Source organism: Medicago sativa, chromosome 5 (assembly GCF_051527215.1).
Source record: "Medicago sativa cultivar Bolivia chromosome 5, Bolivia_mono, whole genome shotgun sequence".
In the NCBI taxonomy this organism is placed as follows: Eukaryota; Viridiplantae; Streptophyta; class Magnoliopsida; order Fabales; family Fabaceae; genus Medicago; species Medicago sativa.
Window position 1 is genome coordinate 55,661,149 of NC_140753.1, and position 25,177 is coordinate 55,686,325.

Sequence of the window (25,177 nt, forward strand, 5' to 3'; positions counted from 1 at the left end):
ACATGATATTTGTTTTGACCAAACCTATATTTAAGAATGATATATAATTATGTTTTTTTAGTTCCCTATCTATGCATAACGATAGAAATGTTAAAGAGACTTACATCGGATAAGAGACGACCAAACAATATGTTTATAAGTGGTGACAATTCTCACCTGATATCAGAATCTCCTCCAAGAATCGTTAGACCACCTGCTATCAGGTTTCCACTTCGGGTGACCCACCATATATATCTACACTCTATATGTCCAATCTTCGGGTGACCCACCATATATCAGGATCACCTTTTGAAACGGTCAAACTATTGATGGATTAACATAACACTAGTAACTATTGATGGTTATAAATTTAAAAGTTAAAGAAAAAATTTATGATTACTCTCATTAGAGCATTGAACCTCTAAGATGTTTATGAATGGTTTTATCGACTAGTTGAGTATTGATTGTTTTCTTTTGGTTTGGTGACTTTGATTGTTTTGTTGCCTCTTTTGTAATCCTTTGCTATTGTATTTTCAATATTAACACTTTTGTGTTATTCCTTAATAAAAAAATAAATAAAAAAAAACATTTCTTGTGTTATGATTATTCCATTTAACATATTCTTTCTTGACCTTGTCAAAAATAAATTTTCTCTTTCCTTAAAAAAAAAAACATTGAGCTACACAACCTCCATAAAACATGACGATAAAATCGATATCCAAATCAAAATATAATGGTATGGAGTAGAATACGTTAACAAAATCAAACCTATTTAATTGGTTTGGATCGGATCTTGTTCTTCCACCCTTAATCATATCACTCACACTGGATTTTTGGGTTTGAAAAACAAATCATTTTCCTACCATATACACCATTGTTCAAATTTTACTAAACCGCGTGAAAAAGTTGCATAGTGAGTGAGTGAGCAACCACGTTCACGTTCATCCACCTTTACATGCACACAGTTTCTATACCTTTTCTCTCAAAACAGTTACCTCTTTTTCTTCTCTTTTTGTATTAATAATACATTTTCATTTTCCCTCTCTTCTATTCTCTCTCAATGTCTCTTTCTTGTTATGTGTTTGTTTCATTCTTCTCTCTTCTTTTTCTTCTTTCTCTTCAATGCCAAATAGCTTCTTCTTTTCATTATCATTATCATCATCATCATCATGAACAAGTTTATCATCAAAAACCCAGTTTGAAAGCAAACAATAATCAAAGTAGTTGTGCATTGTTTGTAGGAAGTTGGGTTTATGATGAAAGTTACCCTTTTTATCAATCTTCTAGCTGTGATATCATAGACCCGGAATTTAATTGTCAAATGAATGGTCGTCCTGATTCTGATTACCTTAAATATCGTTGGAAACCACTCAATTGTGAGCTCCCAAGGTATAAAAAATAATAAAAGCATAGCATTAACACGTCTGATCAAAGATGTGCCTAGTGTCTGACACGGGTGTCTGACACGTGTGGACACTGACACCTACACATGTGATTATGTTCAATAATTCATTTTCTTAAGTGTCAGTGTCGTGTCTGGTGTTCGTGTTTGGGTTTGAGCGTCATAGCAAAATATTGTGTTTTTAAGATAATGTAGTGTGTGGTTTGCTTAGTATAATTTGAATGATGATGTTTTTTGTGGTGTTTTGTAATGGTAGGTTCAATGGAGTTGAGTTTTTGTTGAAGATGAAAGGAAAAAGTGTGATGTTTGTTGGTGATTCGTTAGGAAGGAATCAATGGCAGTCTTTGATTTGTATGATATCTGCTGCAGCACCTAATGTGGAGACACAATTGGTTAGGGGAGATCCTCTCTCCACCTTTACATTCTTGGTGAGTCTAAAAAAACATTCTGAGGTTTAAGTTAATTGCTAACAAAAAGTTTTAAATTGTGGATGTGATCATTGATATATTCGGAAGAATTGCGGTCAAATGTATCTGATGCAGCCTTGATTGCAGTTGCGGTGTCTGACATGTGCTAGTGTTCGACACTACACTTTTAATTGTGTCATTTTTTTCAAATTGTTACATGTGTCATGTATCAATGTCGTGTTCGTATGACCGTGTTTGCATAGGTGCTTCATAGGTATAGTTAAAACAAAATACTTTGTTGATAACTACCAAATACCAATACCCCATTTGGCATTTCACACTGTTTCTATTGCTAGTAAGATTTAAACCATAATGCCACTACCCAAGTTTTTGTTGGTAAGATTTAGATTTTGGTTTAAAAGAAAGAGGTAGATAAGAACTAATAACTATGCTAATTTCCAGCAATAAAATAGTTGTATCCCTCTTTGTAAAGTTTCATTCATGATATCACAAAGAGGTAGGGTCATATTTTTTGTGGTATAAGACAAAGAAGCTGTTGAAAAAGTGTTTGTAAAACAGTGTCAATTGAATCATTAGATAGATATAAGGGTCCAATTAAATAATATGCATATGAGGGGCCCCAAAATATTTTCAAGAATTTTGATACATGGTTACATACTGCATACATCATTTCTATTATTTATCCTGTAGAATGTTTTGACTATGCAAAGAAGAAAAACATTTTAGAGATGTTAAAATTGGATATGATATGGTATATGCAGGACTATGGTGTGAAAATTTCATTTCATAGAGCTCCTTATTTAGTAGATGTTGATGTGGTCCAAGGGAAAAGAATTTTAAGACTTGATGAGGCAGATAAGAATGGTGACACATGGAAGAATGTTGATGTGTTGTTGTTCAACACAGGACATTGGTGGAGTCATCAAGGATCACTTCAAGGGTAGGCAAGAATAGTATCTTCCCTTTTTTAAGCTTATTCAAGAAACTACTATAGAAAAATGACATTTCGCATAAAAAAAATAGTTTTGAAAAAATTTGATTTTTTTTTTGGGCTGTCTTTGTTGATTAATTGAGTGCAGGTGGGATTATGTAGAATTAGGAGGGAATTTTTACCCTGATATGGATCGTTTGGTAGCTTTGGAAAGAGGTATGAAAACATGGGCTAATTGGGTGGATGCCAATATTGACAGAGGTAGAACCCATGTGTTATTTCAGGCAATTTCTCCCACACATTATGAGTAAGGACTCTTCTATGTCTCAATTTTGGACCAATTATGAATAATTGATTTTCTTTTTTACTAAGCTATAATTGATTATTAATAACTTGAAAATAGGGCAGTCAATATTAATTTAGTGATTTAAAAATGGTTAAATCTAACAAGTTAAAATTAATCAGACACTTGAAGCAAGATGCCAAATTAACTTTTTCCTTAAGTCAAACTAAATTTACATTTTTTTCCATTTGCATTCATCTGATGAGCTGCTTAGATCTGGAAGTGGGACCTTTCTTTTGACTATTCTTGACAAGTATGCCCATATCTTGTTGCAATTTGATTATTCTATCCTGAGGTTGAAATTTTTTGGCTTGTTAGTTGGTGCCATCTTGTCACAGAATTATGAATCCGCACTTCAATGTGCAGAGCTTACAAGAAAATATGTCAGCCTAGTTAGGGATCCAATGAAAACACATAAGAAAGATAAAGAATTAGGAAGAAAAAATGGTTGTGATAAGAAACCTTTAAATCATGCAACAACACATGGATGAGATAGTTTTAGACTCTTCCAACTTAACCAAAGTTCTCGCTTCGAAGTTAGACCTGAGAATGCAGCAGTATTAAACCTCTTAGAAAGAGTTTTACCATCCAATTTGGTCATACTCAACTCAAGAGATTCGTCTTTATAGTTGCGTGCATATGATACCCGTTTTATATTGAGGAAAATATTTTTTAATGATTTTTTAGTATAAACAAATATGGTAAATAAATTGGTTAGACAAGAAAGTATGCTGAATAAATTTCTAGGTAATAAAGTTACATATTTTTACTAGCATTAATACGACATTCTTACCAAAGAAAACAAATTATCAAAACTATGTCATAATCTGATGAGCATAATCTGATGAGCCAAGGTGGCAATATCACACATGAATATGTTCAGTTATGTGATATTGAATGAAAGATTCAGCCCAATCGAGTATAATGAAAAAAAATTGCTTCTTTAGCTTTTTTTAGAATACAAGCATTGATATGTAATAAGGGCGTTTAGATTCATTTATTTACTTGAGAATGTTGGGAGAGCTTATGAAAACAACTTATTACATTCCCATAAGTTGTTTTTAGCTTATTTGCATGAGCTTTTCAGGTTTATGACTGCAAAAGTTTATAGTTTATATGTAAACAGTTTGCTTTGTTTTGTATTTCCCAATAGAAATAATTTATACATAAGCACTTATCATGTAAGTGCTTATGCTATAAGTGCATAATTAAATTGTTTATTCAAACAGGGCCTAATAATTAAAACAGGAATTAGTGTTTTTCAAATTTGACAGTAAAAATGTAACATGGCTTTATTACATTAATATTTGGTTAAGCTAGTATGTATATTTTTTAAACAAAAGTTATGCTAGGATTTGGTTGCACTGAACACTGATATTTATATGTAGCGAAAATGAATGGAATTCAGCTGTTGGTAGAACAACAAGTGTAACGACGACAAAGAATTGCTATGGTGAAACAGCACCAATCAGTGGCACAACAACAGACTTTGGAGGAGGAGAAACATACACTGATCAACAAATGAGAGTAGTTAATATGGTGATTCGAGAAATGCGCGATCCTGCATATCTTCTTGACATCACAATGTTATCAGAAATGAGGAAAGATGGACACCCTTCCATTTACAGTGGTGAATTGAGTTCTCAGCAAAGAGCTGACCCTGATCACTCAGCTGATTGTAGCCATTGGTGTCTTCCTGGTTTGCCTGATACTTGGAATCAACTACTCTATGTTGCTTTATTCTATTGATTAAGTTCATTAGTACTTCATTAGGTATTTTACAAGGATTTAATTAACACTGTATGATTACTCTTAATAACTGTGAAGTTATATATATACTTTATGATTAAAAAAAAGTTCCTTTGTTGCTAGATTAATTAATGTAGAGTAAATCACTACAGTGTAAATTCCTCAAAAGGTATACTATTAATTAATGTAACAAATAGTAGATTTAGAATGAATTATGAAAACTTGTGATGAGCTCAAATTGGCAAAAGGACTTGCCTTGTTGATATTCCATTAGTGACATTTCCTTTCCATAACTTCAGGCTGTCTACAATTGTTTCTTGTTTTTAATTTGTTTATTATCTGCTAGTTCCAGTGGATCTTCTGAGTTAGATAATTAGTTAGGTCGATCAGCTTGTTGGTTAAGTTAATCGGTGATTTTTGTTATAACTAGCTTGTTACTACTTCGTAATGGGGTAGTATATAAGCTAATGTATCCTTGTGAAATGATAGAAGTGTGACATTTCATAGAATCATTTTGATCAAGAGAGAAAATAGAGTACAGCTGAGGGGGTTGAGATTTTCCTTTCCTAGAAAGTCTTGTACAAACTGTTGCTGCATTCAGTTTGATCATGGTGATGGGATCGACCTCAGTGAGGATATAGGAGACAGTTTCTCCGAACCTCGATAATCCTTGTGTTTTCACGCTTTTACTTTCTGCAATCTTTCATTCATAATAGCGTATAGATTTGCTTGACCAGTTTCGATTTCAACTTGTTTTGCTAAAGAATTTTCTGTCTTGTTCAAAACTCGTCTATTGTTTCGTAACATTATCTCAGTCAAGTGTTATTAAACATCGTCTGGAAACTCAGCAAGCGACAATTAAGTCAATGTCACACAAACACAAACCGGTGAACAAGTAGCATGAGACGTGATTAATCCTCAAGAGTTTATCTGTCTGGTGCGCAGATCATATAGGATATAACAGGCTCACGCCGGACAAGGTAAAACTTTAAGCCATATTGTGACAATAAGTCGAAACTGGTCCAATAAGTAAAACGTGATGCAATTTGTATATAGGCAACACATTGCTTTGAAACCAAATAGATTAAGATAACAGTTCAAATTACAGAATTCCAAATGATACAAGATGCAATACTTATTTAAAGCCTTATAATTATATTATACAGCATCATTTCACTGCCCCATATAAAATAATACAGCAGGCGAATTCTTCATTCATGTTAATTATTATCTTCATTCTAGCGCAGTCGCTTCTTGCTACAGCTCAAACTAGCTCTGAATGGCAACCTCAACAGGAGAAGCTTCCAATGGTATAATCTTCTCAAATTCTACAGTTTTGTTGACCAAGGTTTTCTGGTTTTCATAAGCTGAATCATGAACACCAAGTGCTGCTCTACCTGAAGGATCAAGGTTCTTGGACCAAGAAGCATCCCACTCAACAGCTTTTGCTGTGCTGCATGCAACAGTTGGTCCTCCAGGAACAGTTAGCCTTGCTGAGTTCTGCAAAACAATTAAAAAAACATCAATATTTAAATCAACCCTTGTTAAATTATGTCGTCTTATGGTTTATGAAGCACTGACACAGACACAAACACCAAATACGACCTGATATTGACACGTAAACACCGGTAATAATTTAAGAAAATAGAAGTGATTGAGTGTAATCATATATGTCAGTGGCCAACACCATCACGTGTAAAACACCATATACACCTTTAACCTGAAGTAGCTGTGCTACAAAGCTTATATGGTTACAACCGATTAAGAAGATTTGATTGATTAACTTGCCTGAGGGAAGAACCTCTCAAAGATCATTCTGTAGTAGTATGCTTCCTTGGTGTTTGGGGTGTTGTGGGGGTAGATATTGCCAGCATTAAGCATCATCCTATCAGTCACCTAATGGAGAATGTGAAGAACCAATTATAAGCAACATAAACTTTGCGACAATGGAAAACTCCATCACTAAATTGTAGAGTAAAAAGGTTAGATTCAAATACATGTTTTGCAGCATGAGCTTTAAGGCCATCAATCCAACTATAACCAACACCATCACTGAATTGTTCCTTCTGCCTGTATAAAATGTGCTGCATGAAAATAAATCTTTCAATGTTAGTTTAGCCTATTAATTTTGCATAAATCAATAGAATCTGCAGCAAATTACTTAGTACCTTTGGCAGATAAGGATTCTCTTCATCATCAAAGGCCTTCCTCAGAATATACTTCTCAATTCGTCCTTCATCTTTTTTTATCTGGACGTTTTAAACAAACCAGCTTAGTTAGTACCCGTTTACTTTGCGAAAACATTGCCTGTTTTCCAAGATTTGTACAAGAAACACTAAAAACAACTATTATGTTTTCGGTATTTCCTGTAGAATTATTGAATCGACAGAGTAACATATTTACTCATACCATTTTATTCTCAGGATCAATATTCATTGCAACATTGATAAACTCCTTGTCCAAAAATGGAACTCTGGCTTCTAGACCCCAAGCGAAAGTTGATTTATTGGCTCTCTGGCAATCATATTGGTGGAGTGCTTTGATCTGCATATGATAAAAAAATAAATCTATTAATCATTATACTTCAACTTCTTTATTATGTTCTAACATTGAACATCATAATTCTAATGACCTTGCGGCATGTTTCTTGGTGAAACTCTTCCTTGTTTGGTGCCTTGTGAAAGTACAGATATCCACCAAATATCTCATCAGATCCTTCACCAGAGATCACCCATTTGACACCAAGTGATTTGATCTTCCTTGACATAAGAAACATAGGTGTGCTTGCTCTAATTGTAGTCACATCATATGTTTCAACATGGTATATAACATCCTCAATTGCATCTATACCATCCTACATAACATAAAGCCATATATTATTGATTTCATAATCTTGATATCAAAAAATTGAAATATCCCTAATTGTAAGATAAAATAGTACTATTTCAAGCAGTGTTTTCAGAACCAGACTGTCGGTTGGTTCAATCGGTTCTTCTGAATACTTATTTATCAGTCATCCATTTCAACCGATTAAATCATTTGAACCATGACCTAGAGGTTTCATCGGCTTGATCTCTAGTCGGATTTTTGAAACATTGATTTCAAGCAGTTACCTGAACAGTAAAGGTAAACTCATGGTGAACAGTTCCTAGGTAGTCTGCAACTTCTTTTCCAGCCTTAAGATCAGGCGAGCCCTACTCAAAATTAGAATACCAAATATTAAGACCGACATTAAAGGTCTTTTTTCAAAAATATAGAAAATACAGAAAGTTAGCAAAGTGATTCATAAATTTAAACAAATATATGTACCTCAAGTCCAACACAGAATGAGTGTAGTTTTGATCCCCATTGCTCAGCAGCTTTGGTGGTTGCTAGGTAGCGAGAAGTGATAGATGCAACCAATGATGAGTCCAAACCTCCAGATAGTAGAACACCAAAAGGCACATCAGTCATCAACCTCTTTATCACTGCCTGTAATCACAACCAATGTGTCATTTGAAATCATGAAGAAGTTTCCAATCAAAACAAAATGGGCATAAGTTGCTTTGGAAATCCAAAGTTCGGCCAAGAGGTATGTAAAATTTAACCAAAAATTGTTTCGTTCAGAAACTGAACTCGAGTACTCTCAACCAATACATTTTATCTGCTCTAGTCAAATGAGATTTGACGACAAAATCAACCGACATAAACCAAAACTATTGTTTTCGCTAAAATCACATCTGACAAGACGCAAGATCAATCATGTTACAATGCACCGTAAATCTAAACACGCACTTAGAGAACTTTGAATCCCAATTATGTACCGAGACATTTATGAATCATACCTTCTCAAAGGCATGCCTCAAAGCTAGAGGATCATAAGGAGCTGATGGAATAGCCTCAGAGTACCAAGGAGGATTGTACCATCTTCGAAATCCACCATCTTTGCTAGAGTACAAATGACCAGGTGGGAAACACTCAAAATGTTCACAATCATCATTCAGTGCTTTCATTTCTGATGAAATCCAAACAGAACCTGAATCCAGACACATTCCAAAACATGTTCAAATACAAACTCAAAAAATCCATAAATTAAATTATAAGGTAAGATATAATATAACATTACCATCCAATCCCCAACCAATGTATAGGGAAGTTACTCCAATAGCATCTCTAGCCACTATGTAACTGTTATCACGAGTATCCAATAGAACAAAGGAAAAGATACCATCCAACTTGTCCACAAAGTCTTCGCCATATTCCTCGTACTAATCAAGATTAACATCAATAACAAACAGTTCATATGCACATGTTCAACATGAATTCAAACCGAACAAATTATTAAATCAAAGATTACTAACCAAGTGTGCAATAACATCACAATCACTTCCAGTTCGGAATGTGTGATTAGACAGCTGCTTCCTGAGAGCTTCATGGTTGTAAATCTCTCCATTTACCTGATTTTTCAATAATGACAAAATTTACTAACATAATCATTATTGTTACGGACAAAAAACAGAAAGAACAGCAGCATAAGCTAAAGAAACATCATGCTGGTCCAAGTACAATTCATATTCCAGTTTTGCATATTAAAATTAGCAATAGTACCATATGAATATAATTGCATGAAACACTACCATGTCCTATGAAATACACATAGACATGAACATCAGATACGACAAGGACACTGACACGTAAACATCAGTGATAACATAAAAATGATTGTGTATATTATCACATGTGCCAGCGTTGTATCAATATGTCAAGCATCAATACTGTTAACACTCACGCCTTCAATATAAAATGTCGATGCTACATACATGTGTTGTAATTGATTTAGTATGTCATATAAATGGCCTACCGTGACAATGACAGATTTGTCTTCATTAAAGAGAGGTTGATCCCCAGAAGCAGGATCAACTATGGCTAACCGTTGGTGTGCCAAAAAGCAGTCACCATGTTGGTGGAGCCCACTCCAGTCAGGGCCACGGTGCTTCAATCTGTTACGTCAACCAACAAATAATCAATAATCAATCAATTATCCATATTCAGACACATTAAACTAAAGGACAATCATATTCTCTTTCAAAGTTACTATGTCACCACGTATTTTTTTATAGTTTGGACTTACATTTTATTTGCATTAGAAAATCTTTATAAGATGAGTCACATAATTAATAATTGAACCAATATTAGTTTATCAAAAACAAAATATTGAGGTTATGGAAAATGTAACTTTCAATAGATATATTCTATTCGAATAAGTATTAGCATAAGGAAAAAAGAATATAGTTCTACAATTATTTAACTCCTTTTAATCTTTGTTGTTCAATTGTCATTGCTCCTTTGAATTGTTCATAGCTCCCACTAAAAAATTTACCAATAATTCCATTTCAAACTGGACCCCACATACCACTTGTTGGTCCTAATTGATAAACAATCAGTGGTCTGATTGGAATAATATTGCCCACTTATCTTATCAAAGTCTTGTTTAATCTAAATTGATAGGCATGATGACCCAATATAAAGTTACCATGGTTAATTAAACTAATTAAAAATTTAAAATAAACATTCTATGTTCTCTATAATAAATTAAAGAGTGACTTTTAAATAAAGTGGAGTGTTATGATTACAACTGTTGAAGTTATAATCATATTATATATAAATAAATTAGTATAAAATTAGTTAAAAATTTCAATCATTGGTTATTTTTAATTAATGAATATGACATGTCACTTTTTTTAGTCTAATTACAAATATGACGATTGAAACAAGGAATATGGATTATGTCACTTGGGTCCCACGTTTATTCTTAATCATCATCCAAAATGACAAGATCATCACAACCCTGTTAAAGAGAGTATTGACATGTCTTGCTATCCAAAACAGCCACTCTCAACAAGGAATTTGTTGTTGCAGGTAGTAATATTCAGCACCAATTTGCAAAATAGAAACACCCAAAAAGTCACGGTTGGATATAAATTTATCCATATTATCTAATATATTTAATTTAATAAGTAAAAGTCTTCCTGATTGATATTAGAAAGTCCATAATGAAAAGCTAAGTAAATAATTAAGAATGAACAATTTGATCATCAAAATTTAACAAATTTTAATGAAAAATAAATAAACTTTCGTTCACATTACTCTTTTTGGATTGATCAAGAATATTTTTAGTTGTGAATAGCATACAAAATGAGTTTGCTATTCAAATCTAATCTGGTCGAAGCCACTATAATTTGTCCCGTGGTAAAAGATTTAGATAGTAAATATAAGATATTAGCATCTTTCCGTATTAAGAAAACAAATTTATCATAAATTAATTTTGATGCACGGTTAATATATTACACCATCAATTAATCACAAGATCATTGTGTGCATGACTTTGAAGTTAGATACGATGAAAGTTAAACTTTTGTTACAATTGACTAACAGTGTAAAACATCTTTATACTGACTCGTGCATATAGATTAAATCCGACAAAAGCATCATGTGTAAAACATGAAATTAAGAATACTAAATAGGAAGAGAATAATTGCCTGCGTGAAAGCTCAAGGACACGAACCCTCTTAGCTCTAGTAGGATCAGAGCAACCAAGCACAGCAAGTATACCACACATTGTAGTATATGTTTAAGTGATTATGAAATCAAAGAGAGAAATAAATTTGGAATAAGCTTAGAAGAAAGAAGAAAAGATAAGTGAAGAACACAACCACATGTAGTAGTTGTAGTAATGGTTTTGAAATTGAAGGCTTAAAGGAATAATTTTAGGATACATAACACTTCTTACAACACGTATTTATAAGGCTTAATGTGAATGATAGACATAAAATGCTGACGGTGAAACGACGTCGTTTTTCTATCATTCAATGTACTGTTATTGCTACTAGTTGGTCCATGACACTAGACATGGGACCCACTACTTGTACCAAGTATATTATGCCATGTGGTGAAACGTGGTTCGTTCTTGGTATAGACTTTTTTTGTCATTTAATTTTTTTTTTTTAAGTGTAAAATAAACATCTAGTAATATATCATTATTATTTTTTGGTTTTTTATTCTAGTTTGTGTTCACACTTTACATACAACTACATGCTATAATTTTGTTCCTTACCAATATACTATCTTTTGTTAGTTAAATTTCATGTGTATTAGGCAGCTAGTTGTTAACTTCATCTTTCATCATTAACTAATGAAGGGGTTTTTTTTTTTTTTTTACAAAAGCTAATGAACCTTTTAAACTATGTTAGATTTTTTAATTTGATCCTTATGTTTTTGTTTTTTAAATAAATCATCCAACAACTAAAAAAAATCATTATAAATTATTTTATTTATCAAATGCTTGATTGTATGAGTAGGTCATCATACTTCACCACTCAATTGAATGGGCTAATCTTTTAGAACGTGCAGAATGAATTTTGAATTGTGGTTGGAAGTGGTCATATTTGGTGCTAACAATGCTTCAAAAATTATATTTATCATGGAAGAAAAGGTGAAAAAATGGGTGACTTCAATAAATTAAGTCTTTGTCGTGAGCGAGATTGTTTACGATAGAGAGTCTTTCTCTTATTTAACATTATGCTAAAAAGATACCTTCAAATAATTTGGTGCCTATAAAGATTGGTGTTTTTATAGACATCGTCTCTCTCCTATTATTTGCGGATTTAAAATACACAAATCATTGTAAATCTCTTCCATTATTATATTATTTTAATATTAAAAAATAAATAAAAGAATAGATGCAAGTGATTGGTTATTTGATCAACGTTCAATTTTTATTTTCAATCAAAGACCGTTTTTATTTTTCCTTACTACAACGTTGATCAGAAGCAAGTTGTTATTTAAATCAAGTAATTTACCATCACTTTAAATTATTATTTTCGATTTTTAATTATTTTTCAAATTATTAATAAAATTAAAGTGAGAAAAAAATAGTACATCTTTTTATAATTTATAATTGAATTAAATTAATATTTCAAATATTAGGTAATTGTGAATGAATGAATAGATAAACTATTAAAAAAAAGTTATGGTTAAAAACCAGTTAATAATTTTTTTAAAAATGTTGGGTTGAAGAGATTAAGCGTTTAACAAGTATTAGTTATAAAACTAGTGACTGTCTACAAATAAGATCTGTTTAAACATTCAAATGCGGAGCTCCATTGTGTATGATTTAAGGTCTAGATTAAGCTTATGATAGCTTTGTTGGATATTAAATTTGATCGCAATGTAACAGAATTATTTTTATTTAATTTTTGTGCTATTAAGGATGTTAAATACTCTTTCTAAGATAATACTCCACTTTACTCTTATTATTAGAACTTCTCAGATCTTTCATGATGGTGTTTCATTAGATACACAGATTTAGTAAATGTAACAACATTTTCCTCATAGTATAATGAAAATCACTTGTGATAGTCTTGTTTAGGGGTCTTCATATACCTCAATATTTTCATGCCCAAAAGATTACAAGCTCTTTAACCTTGTCTCCTGAATAGAGCATTGGTCTTTTTTCGTCTTTTTTAAATATGCAGACTTGCACATCTCGAATTAGATGTTTTTAAGATGATTGACGAATTATGAACTCTTAGTTAAAAACTTGGTGTTTAGTATTGTTATTAGGTTTAAGCCTTAAATAGTTTATTTTAATACTTTGTATTAATTAGTAGTTTTTGGAACAACAATAGGGTGGGATTGAGACCATAAATGTGATGCGCGCATAAGTGGCGTCGAATCTAAAACCAGATTGACATTGAAAACAAGAACTGGACGAGGAACATAGAAGGTGTGTGTTTGATATATATATATATATATATATATATATATATATATATATATACATATATATATATACATACATACATAGAGAGAGAGAGAGAGAGAGAGAGAGAGAGAGAGAGAGAGAGAGAGAGAGAGAGAGAGAGAGTTGCATGATGAACGTGATGGTGAGAATAGAATTTGGAAGGCCAAAATTGCTATTTGCGGGTGTAAAAATTGCAACAAAAAATTAATATCTAGAGCATAAGTTTAAGGGTTAAATATGTTTAATTGCAACATAAAATTAATATCTAGAGCATAAGTTTAAGGGTTAAATATGTTTTTCATCTCTATAGATATGTCAATTTTTCGTTTTAGTCATCTTAAAAAATTTCTTCAACTTGTAGTCCTTCGAAAGTTTTTCATCTTCACTTTTGGTCCCTCTTTTAAAGTAAATTCATATGTAGAATTCATATTTTTGAATAAAATTTTACATAAAAAATTCATAATATTATAAGAATCTCTTCCAAAAAAATTAGAATTTTTTAACAAAATATGAATTTAATATGAATTTTTATATTATTTGCAGTTAAAAATTCATATTTAATTTATGTTTTGTTAAAAAATTCTAATTTTTTTTGGGAGTGATTTTTACAATATTCTACACATTTTTGCATAATTTCATTAAAAAAATACAAAAAGTTTACTTAAAAATAGGGACTAAAAGTAGTGATTGAAAATTTTATAGGGACTAAAAGTTGAAAGAAAATTTTAGAAGGACTAAAACGAAAAGTTTGTATATTTATAGGGACTAAAAACATATTTAACCCTAAGTTTAATATGATCCCTAGAATAAATGTCAAAGCAATTGAGTTAAACGATGTTTTAATATTTAACAAACTAAAAATGGGGATATTTTAATCCTCGTTTGGCACTAGATACATATTATGAATATATTCTATCGGTTTTTTTAAATTTTGATTATAACCACAATGAGACGTATTTAAGATAATCGATGAATTATGAACTCTGAGTTAAAGATTTAGTGTTTAGTATTGTAATTAAGCTTATGGCTTGTAGTTCTAAAGTCTAGACATTGTTTTAGCGGGTTCAGAGTACAAGACCCTCGGTTTATATTGGATAAAACCTTCTATGTTGAAGTATATTGATATTAATACTTTAGAAGTACACAATTTTACATGTTAATTAATTTCTATGCATTTGGTTTGTAAATGGAGTAGACAATAAATTGCTAAGGCTTTGTTTGGAAGTTTGGAGGGGAGGGGAGGGGAGGGTTTTGGAAAAAAGGAAGGAGCAAGTGGAAAAAATAGAAGACATTGGGAGGATAGGGCTTTGGAGGTTAATTTTTTACTCAATAAAAAATCTCCCTCATTTGGGGGAACTCAAAAATTGTATTGGGGAGGGTTTTGGGGGGTTATGGAGGGTTTATATGAATTTTTTAAATCCAATCTATGTTGTTATTATATTCTTAAAATTAAAAGTATATTAATCATAAGTATTAGTTTATCATTCTCTAAAAAACGGTTCTTTCAAAAAATGTGAAATTTTTGCATTTTTCTATAAATTTCCAACCCCCCAAAACTCTCCCCTCCCTTCCCCTCCAAACTCCCAAACAAAGCCTAATTTTAAGTAATAATCTATTCAAGTGAATGTTTTTTATGATGTGGACACTTGAATGTTATTATGATTTTTTATTAAGCAAATAATATTCACTTTCAAACATCATTAACATTGAAGAAAATAAATTAAATGACTACAATGTAAATCATCAAAGACATTTTAATATTTTTCTACTATGCTGTAATCATCAGAGATTTAGTCAATATAGTTAAGTGACATTCAATATGTTCACGTTGTCAACTTGTCATCACACGCTCTGTCCATGTTGTAGAGCAATTATACTATGTAGTCTCATTTAAACCCTAAATATTACAAGCTCTAATTTAACCTTGTCTGGTAAATATGGCATTGGTCTTTTTTCTTCTTTTTTTTCTATATGCAGACTTGCACATCTCAAATGAGACGTTTCTAATATGATTGTCGAATTATGAATTCTTAGTTAAAGATTTAGTGTTTAGTATTGTTATTTAGCTTAAGACTTAGTTAAATAACTTATTTTAATACTTTGTATTAATTAGTAGTTTTTTGAACAACAATAAGGTGGGATTGAGACCAGAAACATGATACGTGCATAATTGGTGTCGAATCATTTATAAATTATTATTAATATAAAATATGGTAAATTGTTTTTTTTTACGGAAAAATATGGTCAATTGTTATTAAACACTAATTATGGATAAATAATTTGATTATAAATGGACTGTGATGGGTTTGATGATTTGATAAGCTCAATGAGAGGTCTCTATCTTGACCGCTTAACTATTAAAACGGTATCCCTAAGACGTTTGGAAATACGGTGAAACCTAATATGTAAATCTAAACGACGATGAGGATAGTTCAGGCCTCTCATAGTTGCTCTCTCATAGGTTGTGTCGAATCATAAATGTATGTTTGGCAAATGTGGATAGAGTTACCTATACTAGGTTGACAAAAATCAAAATCATTTATTTTTCTTTCATTATTTACGTGATATTCATTAGGGTCATGTTAACTTGTTTCTTTAGGTCACAAGTTAAGGAGCTTAAAATGAAAATAAAAAATAAATTTTATATTGAAAATAAAACTTTTAAAATTCTTCAGACATTGAATGCATAATTTTATTTTATTTTTAAAAAAAAGTCTACATTTAGCTTCTTAACTCATGACTTAATAGCACAAGTTAGCATTTTCCTATTTATAATATAAATTGTGAAAGACAGGGCATGATTTTGATCGATGTCAAGGCAATATATGGTAACTATCTAATTTTTTATTGATGGATAATATATATATAGTTTGTGACCAAAATAGAATATTTTATATTTTGCTAATAATTATTTATCCTGCCAGACAAGCATGGGATGAATGATCGATTATCAGACAAGTATATATGAAGCCAATGAAGTAGTTGTCTGTACAAAAACTGCATGCAACCCGAAAATTGGATATCAGTACAGATAAACCTCTTCTATACGCTTATCAAAATATCACATGCAACAAAAACACACGCATGTATTTAGTCCCACTACTTTTCTGAAACCTTTCAATATCCAATCTCAACCATTTTTCAGTTCAGTGATTGATATTTACGTTTCCATGTTGAAAATGATAATAACCTTAACTGACCCATTCTATATTAGTTCTATATTATTTCTTTTTCAAGTAATAATTAAACAGAAATAGAAAAGTTAGTTTTCCAAGTTGTGTTAAGTTCCTTGCAATGTCGAAGAAAGAAAAGAAACGTGGATACCCTATAACTTTATGTGAAGCGTATTATTAATTTATTTAAATTATGGTTGCGAAGTTTTATTATTTTAGTCCAAAAAAAAATATCTTATATGTGCTTTGCGTGTTAGAGTAAAATAAAAAAGAGAGCAATATTAATTAATTAATTAATTAATTAATTAAATCAACTCTTCTTTATATAATTTTTAACCAAGTATGGTTGAGCTATTTTATGCTCAAACTCGATCCTAAATATCCGAGTTTGCTGAGATAATCTTTTAGCTTAGTTAAGTCAGTTAAGACAAAAAAAATTAAGAGATTAGATTTTGTGCAAATTACATCATCACACTAGACCTTTTTTTTCTTTTTCTAATCAACTTCAACATGGATTAAATTTGAGATATATGAACATGTGGCCCGTGTGCATTACATCATGTGCAATTAAGTTCGATAGGTTTTGTGGCTTGGCTTTTAGGCAGATCTTAGGGTTCATTTATATTTGCATGTGTATAGTTAATCTAAGTTTGAGGTTGTACTTCATATAAAATAAAATTGAGGTTCTCTTTTATTCGGACATTTGAATAACTTGAGGACTATAATTGATTGACTATAGTGGGTGTCCTTTAATTTGTTTTCATGGTAGACAAATATTGAGGATCACCCATGTTTGATTTGTGAAGAAAAATAAAAGAATAATCATTATACTTTTTTTGTTTTATTTTTAATTTTAATATTATAAAATTAAATTATCTAAAAAATAGAAAGAAAATACAAATTTGTCTTCGATCTAATCAGAATGCGGCTCTTCAGCCCTTCTTAACATACATTCTTCGTCTTATCCATATTTCTTTGAAAACTTGGATTACCATTGTTCTTTCTCTTGTTCCTCTTTAGCTATTAAGCTTTAGTTTGATGTTATGGGATGCAGTATCCCCCAGATTAGTTCCTTCTCTTAGACAATAAAACTAATATCAACAATAAAAAAAACAATAAAAATGAAATTATAAAAAATGAAAATAAAAATATTAAGCTAAGCAACAAAAAAAAACTTGGGGCCTTCAAAACCCTACGAAGTCCCTGTCCACAAAATTAAGTCATCTTCTGATGGTTAATTTTGTTTATGAATACGATATCGATTTTTAGCATCCAAATCTTAGTGGCTTTTAGAGGTTACATAGAGTTCTTTTGATACTTCACTTCATGACAATTTAACATGGTTTATGCCTTACAAGTTTGGTTTATGACTTTTGGTATCTCTGTTAGGTCGTTTTTCAATTTTTCATCCTATTTTTTATTTTCATTATTTCCCAAACCACATAAGTGAAGATTTTGATTGATAAAGACTTTCTCAACTCCTCAATTTATTTTCTTATAGTTGCATACTGTATATATACAATAATACAAATGTTAGTTTAGTTCACTTTTGAATTAATTAATTAATGGAATACAATTAAATCGTAAGTACCCAATATGAAGTTAAAAATTAGAAAATATTAGCAAGCATTATTTTGCGAACTCTGATTTTGAACATTAGGTACGTAAGCCACGAACTACTGTCTCATTGCTTGGATTAAATAATTTATATTGATGTGATTAGTTTTTTTTTTTTTTGACAAGCTTGATGTGATTAGTTGTCTAATAGGTTTCCTCTCCAAAGGAAATCACACTCGAGGCATGTCGTACATTAAATGCGTGAACATTCACTTAATCAGAATTAGAACATTTATCATCACGTTGAGAGAGTCTAATCTCTATGCTACACACAACATGTGTTAGTTTACATCGGCTTATAAATGCATAATACTTGAGAAATGGGATAATTCTTTTATCATTTATGGATATGTTTAAATTGGCTTATTTGAATTAATTTATTGGCACCAACACTAGCATGATTTTTTAGAACTTATATAATGTTTATGATATTCATAAGTTGTTTTCAATTTACTTCTATAAGCTATCCAAAATAGTTTATGTAAACAGCTTGTACTAAAATAAATTTAACTTTATCTTTGCTATAGGAATATGTTATACATAAATGTTTGTCAAAAAAAGGACTTATGTTATAAGCTGCAAATTAAATTGATTATCCAAGCATGGATTATATCTATATGTACTAGTGTAAGAACTTGTGACGTCCACATGGTAAACATTTTCTTTTAAAATTATTTCAAAATTTTATGAAATGGTGCGTAATTTTCACAATCATGGGTGCACGAAGAATATCACTAAAATGAATATATGGGATACATAAAATACCGTAGGTATAAAGTGGGATCATGTACCATTTTAACCAAGTGGAATTTCACATACTCTTTTGCCATTGTGATGAACACTGAGACAGGAGCAATGGAATCTAAAGTTCCTTACAAACTTAGCATTGATGATACTCAACACTACCGATAACTTTGATAAATTGTAAGAGCTTAATAATTTAACATTGTTGCCTAAATCATGATCCAAATCAATAATCTCATCACTTTTGTTGTCTGTATTTTAATGGCCAAATAGAAACATAATATGATAAAATTACAAAATACAACTAGTGTACTTTCCGTGCCATGCCAACATGAATGAAAATTTGGCATTCTCTCTAAACTCATTCGACGAGCTAATGCATATACCTAATGACCTGCTTAACTCTCTGTTTCTGTTGATTTTTGTCCTTTCCGCGACCTCTTCCTTTTCCTGCTTCTCTTCACTGTGTTGTCTCCTTTTGTTTCCTACATAGGAGTCAAGTAAAGGAAACATCTAACAGATCAGTAAGAAGCATGCAAAATATAAGTTCCAGCAGATAAAACACATTTAAAATATGCTACATACAATAAAATAGCTGAACTAAACTAAGGGATTTGGAATTTGTTTAATGTGCATGCAAAAACAAAACAAGAACAGCTAAGCATATAGCATCTAAACTGCTTTGCACAGTTGTAACAGCTGATGCTATCTTAATTTGAAAAATAATCTAGCATTCCAGAATTTAGTTTTTCATGTTAGACAGTATTCTAAAAAAGGTAACCAGGCGCTACAATACTCCTGGCATGGTTAACGGAAAGTAGGAACTTTGCATTTGCAAGAGACCGATTCAATCATCTGAGATTCTACTCTTAGCTGCTGTGCCAGGAACCGCCCTTCGGATAGTTATAGTATTAAAACCATTAGAGAAATAAAAACAACCAAAGTCTTCACCATGTAGCTTAGCCATTATGTGACTAATTGATCACACGATGTCAATCTTTTCAGTCCCTGTTCTTCTAAATAAAAGTTGAATTTTAACACAAGGTAGAATGCGAGTTAAGATCCTCTCCATTTAAATTTTTTTCCATTTCTACCATTTGGAGAGATATAGACACAAATTTTTTTTGAAATTAATTAATGATAGTCAAACCTATTTAATGATATGACCCACCACCCATTTTATGTGTCTATATCTCTCCAAATGGTAGAAATGGAAAAAAAAATAAATGGAGAGGATCTCAACTCGTAGAATGCAGAGGTGTAACGCGTGACAATTTTTACACAACCGTTTAATCATGTCAATATGAAACAAAAAATTTAAGCAATAAATGAAGTTTAAATCTGACGGTGAATTAAAATCTAATCCTAAGTTCACAGATTAGTGTTTTCATGTTCAAATTGAAGAAACGTTTAAATTTTGCCAACAACCCTACCTTCGTAGGATTATTTTGGTTTTCACGACTTTTCTTCTTCTTGCACGAAAGTGGGTTTGGACCCTGCAAAGTTCACAGTAATATCATCAAAAGGTGACACAATACAATGAATGTTAGAGACAATAAATTAATATGAAACATCCCAGCATACATAAAAACATGGTTATATTTTAAGTTTCAAGAAAACATTGTAGAAACTAGAACATACAGTTAAAATCAAAACATAAAACATGTGCAGAAAAATCTACCTCTGGGACATTATGATCAATAAATGTTCTTAACTATTTGACCCATCAAATGTTTTCCAAATGCAACAAATTTTATAGGAACCCTCCTAACAACCGTTAACATGACCATATTTTTATTTTTCCAAAATCATTGTAGAAACCATAGCTCTTTTATTTTACTAAACCACAGTTCATGTTATAGAAAATTTTAAACATTCGAAGCCAAAATTCACAGCCCTATAACCATATTTTCAAACTGCACCAAGTGCTTCAGTTAAGAGAGGAGAGAAAAAGAAATTAATTTGTGGCAAAAATATATCAAGTTTGTATGAACAATTAATTTCTAATTGGCTGCTACCAGCTTGTTTTATCAACAAAAAAATACTGCTAGTTAGTTAACAATCGCTTCCATGCGGTAGCGCAAGCTGCAGTCTTTTAGTTCTGTCAGCATTATGTCCCCAAAATATTCAGTTGCATAGTTACTGTTATAATCAGCTAAGATATATCAGAATAATAGACCATCTCTCTCAAGTTATATCATTTCCTTCGGTTTCTAAATTTCCTATATGTTTCTCTCATTACCACTATCAGCTACAAACAAAATGGTGCTATAAGCCTATATATGTTTAGATATATGTAAATCAATAACCAATCAAGAAAAAAGACAAGGCACAAAATTAAAATATAACCTTTGCTTTTCTTCTCTTGAACTGAGGTTTATCCTTGATGCCATTCTGATTCCTTGAAATTATGCTTCTTTTTATTGCCTGTGCACTTGCAATCGAATCTCCTAAATCATTGTTTTCCACTATTTCAGTATTGGAATTATCAGCTTCACCATCAGCCAGTCTTTTCATAGCCCTATCCTTAAATATCTGGTACTCTTTATCGGTCATATGCAATCGTCTTTCTTCAGAAGTTTTGACATACTCCTTCTGAAAAGCAGATGGAGATTCGAGGAAAAGAGCATTTCTGAGACCAAATATGAGAGGCACGCCAGGTACCTGCAAAAAGCAGATAAAGACTAAACATATGAACAACGAGACAACTTTACACAGAGTCAACATATTTTAGACGTAAATACACAGAAGTTCACTGGCACAGAACATGCCATTAATGCAAATAACATTTTATCATGTTTAGAAAGTGACAGCAACATATTGAATTGTTACAATTAAAATTACAAAAAATTATTCCAACCTCTTCCAACTTCTTCCGTAGGTCAGTGTCCTGACTAGCAACAAAGAAGTGCTCGGAATTATTTTCTCCAACAACCTCCATGATGCAGGAATCGGCCCTCACACATTTATCATGCTCGCATCTGCAAATTGGAATTTAGATCAAATTATAAAACCATCACCACAGCAACACTTGTGCTCAAATATCTCAACCCAAAACAACAATCCTTTCCAGTCTAGTGGACTAATCAAATATTAGATACTGATTATTAAGACTTAAAAAGTTAACAGCTTCAATTCTTCATATTAGGCAGCCTTTAAACATGTCATTTAAGTCAGTCACAAAAGTGATTCAACATAGGGATCTCAAGGTCAGTTCTATACGTATTTGGGTCTATAAATATCAATTCTCAATGTAATTATATAATTTATAACAGATCTCAATGAGGGTAACAAAGTAAGTACACTAGTAATTTGGGTGATCCACAATATTAGATACTGATGATTAATCAATTGGGCGAGGAGCTAAAGGTGGCTTTCTTACCAAATAACAATATTAGGGGCAGAAAGAAATTAGAAAGAACTTCAAATATGAGCGACAAGAGTAAATGAAAACCTAAAGGATGTAAAACGCTTAGATTCTTCTGAAACTTCAAAATTGTTTCTTCGTTAAGGCAAAAGGAGGTTTTGCTCTGTGTCTAACAAAAACTTATTGGACTGAATTAGGCAGGCCCGTTTTCTTCAACTTTGTGTTTTATCAACCTAACATAGTGTTGCCAATGGTGGAATATGGGAAAAGGGCAAAAATCTGCCATATAAAGATGCCATTGCAACCAACAGTCCTGCAATGGCAGGAACCCCTTTACAAATTGCCTATGGTGATTGTCAAAAACTCCGCTATTGCCAGTGGCCACCATTTAACAACACTAACCTAACCTAGCCTTCCAAAACTACATCACCCAAACATGCTGACCGAATTATTCGGAACCAGCCCATTTGACCCCTCTCTTAAATAAAATTAGTATAATAAATTCACATTTAAAGGGTCTCAGCGTACTCAATCCGGTATCATTCAACATGCACATCTATCTTAATGACACAGGAAAAGTTTGCTAAACAATTAGGCTCTGTTTGGATAAACAACTTAATTTGCAGCTTATAGCATAAACACTTATCATGATAAACGCTTATGCATAACTTAATTTGCAGCTTAAATTGTTTTCATACAAACTATAAGCTGTTTTCGTAAGCTATCTAGGAGAACTTTTAAAAATAAGCGGAAAACAGCTTATTAACTTATCATAAATTGTTGGCGTAAATTCTCTCAAACGGTATCAAATAAGTCGATCCAAACAGCAGAAAGATGCATGTGTGTACCTTGCAATTATAAGATCATTCGCTGCATCAAGAGCCTTTGAATACGATTTACCAAGCCGTTTCAACTCAGCAACAACACATCTACATAACCACAATCCAAAACCCAAATCAACAACACAAAAAAACATCAAAACAAAAACAAAAGCACCCAAAACAAAATAAAACAAAAACAAAAACAAAAACCTTGTTGTGTAGAGCTTGACAGTGGCACTAAGAATATTGGCAAGAGCAGTATCAGCAGGTGTCATACGATTGACAACAAGGTGATTAACAAATGTTCCGTCACATAGAACTTTGTAAGGTTTCCGAAAACCAAAACATGCAGTGTAAAACGTTAAACTCTTCCTATGTCTCTTTTGTTTCTTAACCTTCATCTACATAAAAAAAACCAAAAATGGGTGTTTAAATTAAACAACAAAGAAACTAAATTTGAAGTTTGGTGTTCAGTGATAACAACAAGAACTTTCATATACCTTATGCGAAAAATCTCAGCTGCCGGCGACGATCAACTCCGACGGCGGTTCCCGGCAATGTTTTGTTTATTGGAAGGAGAGGTGTATGAAATTGTGAAGGTTAATGGGTAATAGATAATAACCGGTTAACTCAATGGTAACCGACCGGTTTAAGTTTTTCCAAAATGAACCGGATCAGGTCAAATGAAATTGCTATGAAACACTGTGATAGCAATGCTAGGAACACTCTCTTTTGAGCACTCTTTCTAGCACTCACTCTTTTATTGGGTGAAATCAATGTATGTCCCACCACTTTATGTGGGTACCATTTCCATAGTGTAGGTCCCACATTGTTTTCACCCAATAAAAAAGTGAGTGCTAGAGAGAGTACTCAAAAGAGAGTGTTGCTAGCATTCATCTACGAATAAAACCTCATCGGCATGTCGTCTGTTAGGTTTAAACTGCAGTTAACTACCTCGGTTAGCTTTCAGCAGTAGTTAACAATCAATTATGCAAATAACATGTTCTGTTTTAAGAATCAAAGCCAAAACTTGCCCTCTTTATTACCTGTAATTAAAAACAAAATTTCAGAGGCAGGACAACCTATAAACCAATTATAATCACTCATAAGCAATAACAATACATAATCTTTCACAATTGACTAAAATTAAATCAATTCGACGTTTCGTTAAAATTACATGAATGTTTGAAATTCAACAAAAGTGCAGTATTAGGTGTGAATAATAACCTATTTGATGGAAGAGGGAAAAAAAGGTGATGGCGGAATAGTGAGTAGGAGTAGATTGTTGTAATCAATAATATCCATGTGCAGCGGCAGTTAATTGCCGCTGAAAGCTAACCAACAGTAATTAACTGTTGTTAAAACCTAACTGACGGCAATTAACTGCCAATGAGGTTATATTCGTTGTTTCATGGTATTTCATAACAAACTTTGATGTGGGAGCAACAATTTTCGAGTTTTTATGCACACCCCTTGTTACAAAGGTAAAGTGATAGTGAATGATGGGTGTCTTATTGGGCTTGGGTTTAGAAATTTAGAATCTCAATGTAACTACTATCGTATTCGCCACAAGACCATAGTTAAATGTCATTCTGCATTCTTTAGATTGATTCAATCATTTTTTAAATTGATTTAACCGATTCAAAAAGTCCCTCAATCGGTAGTTAAATGTCAGTTCAGAAGGTCTAACATCAAATTATGGATCTGTCAAGAGTAACTTTCGTCATTTTTTTTGTTACATTCAAAAAGGTAGATTTATAATCGTTACTAAGATTGTACTATATGAAGTTTTAATTCATGTACACAGTAAAGTTTATACATTTTCAATCAATTACCTTTGA

The 25,177-nt window shown here is 31.8% G+C and overlaps 3 protein-coding genes and 1 long non-coding RNA gene across 4 annotated transcripts; 2 read left to right on the forward strand and 2 right to left on the reverse strand.

Moving 5' to 3' along the window:
• The first annotated feature begins 629 nt into the window (after nt 1-629).
• On the forward strand, nt 630-5,125 carry LOC146923232 (protein PMR5-like). Its single transcript, XM_085715928.1, has 5 exons — nt 630-1,368; nt 1,638-1,809; nt 2,571-2,749; nt 2,889-3,047; nt 4,472-5,125. The coding sequence occupies exons 1-5, from the start codon at nt 1,040-1,042 to the stop codon at nt 4,830-4,832; spliced, it is 1,200 nt and encodes a 399-aa protein (XP_085572054.1). The 5' UTR covers nt 630-1,039; the 3' UTR covers nt 4,833-5,125.
• A 771-nt stretch (nt 5,126-5,896) lies between these two features.
• On the reverse strand, nt 5,897-11,585 carry LOC146923233 (asparagine synthetase, root [glutamine-hydrolyzing]). Its single transcript, XM_085715927.1, has 13 exons — nt 11,351-11,585; nt 9,673-9,811; nt 9,173-9,268; nt 8,938-9,079; nt 8,657-8,847; nt 8,142-8,303; nt 7,946-8,026; nt 7,465-7,686; nt 7,242-7,376; nt 7,001-7,081; nt 6,830-6,916; nt 6,621-6,728; nt 5,897-6,332 (listed from the first exon to the last, which is right to left on the reverse strand). Exons 1-13 carry the CDS (start codon nt 11,428-11,430, stop codon nt 6,102-6,104), a joined length of 1,755 nt encoding a protein of 584 aa, XP_085572053.1. The 5' UTR covers nt 11,431-11,585; the 3' UTR covers nt 5,897-6,101.
• Nucleotides 11,586-17,163: 5,578 nt separating this feature from the next.
• On the forward strand, nt 17,164-19,522 carry LOC146923234 (uncharacterized). Its single transcript, XR_015012766.1, has 2 exons — nt 17,164-18,447; nt 18,932-19,522. It is a non-coding gene; the product is annotated as an uncharacterized LOC146923234 (long non-coding RNA).
• MEE21 (PIN domain-like family protein) lies at nt 19,261-24,070 on the reverse strand. Its single transcript, XM_085715924.1, has 7 exons — nt 23,837-24,070; nt 23,547-23,737; nt 23,364-23,444; nt 22,009-22,129; nt 21,498-21,812; nt 20,582-20,644; nt 19,261-19,633 (listed from the first exon to the last, which is right to left on the reverse strand). The coding sequence occupies exons 2-7, from the start codon at nt 23,735-23,737 to the stop codon at nt 19,547-19,549; spliced, it is 858 nt and encodes a 285-aa protein (XP_085572050.1). The 5' UTR covers nt 23,837-24,070; the 3' UTR covers nt 19,261-19,546.
• Nucleotides 24,071-25,177: the final 1,107 nt, after the last annotated feature.

Excerpts from the sequence above, each read along its gene's own strand:
- LOC146923232 (XM_085715928.1), top strand. The coding sequence starts at position 1,040 with ATGTCTCTTTCTTGTTATGTGTTTGTTTCATTCTTCTCTCTTCTTTTT. Across the intron at positions 2,750-2,888 it reads CATCAAGGATCACTTCAAGG|GTGGGATTATGTAGAATTAG; the intron begins GTAGGCAAGAAT and ends AATTGAGTGCAG. Across the intron at positions 3,048-4,471 it reads ATTTCTCCCACACATTATGA|CGAAAATGAATGGAATTCAG; the intron begins GTAAGGACTCTT and ends ATTTATATGTAG.
- LOC146923233 (XM_085715927.1), bottom strand. The coding sequence starts at position 11,430 with ATGTGTGGTATACTTGCTGTGCTTGGTTGCTCTGATCCTACTAGAGCT. Across the intron at positions 7,687-7,945 it reads AGTTTACCTTTACTGTTCAG|GATGGTATAGATGCAATTGA; the intron begins GTAACTGCTTGA and ends TATGTTATGTAG. Across the intron at positions 7,082-7,241 it reads TTGATCCTGAGAATAAAATG|ATAAAAAAAGATGAAGGACG; the intron begins GTATGAGTAAAT and ends TAAAACGTCCAG.
- MEE21 (XM_085715924.1), bottom strand. The coding sequence starts at position 23,737 with ATGAAGGTTAAGAAACAAAAGAGACATAGGAAGAGTTTAACGTTTTAC. Across the intron at positions 20,645-21,497 it reads TCAAGAGAAGAAAAGCAAAG|GGTCCAAACCCACTTTCGTG; the intron begins GTTATATTTTAA and ends TGAACTTTGCAG. Across the intron at positions 19,634-20,581 it reads ACCAAAATAATCCTACGAAG|GAAACAAAAGGAGACAACAC; the intron begins GTAGGGTTGTTG and ends ACTCCTATGTAG.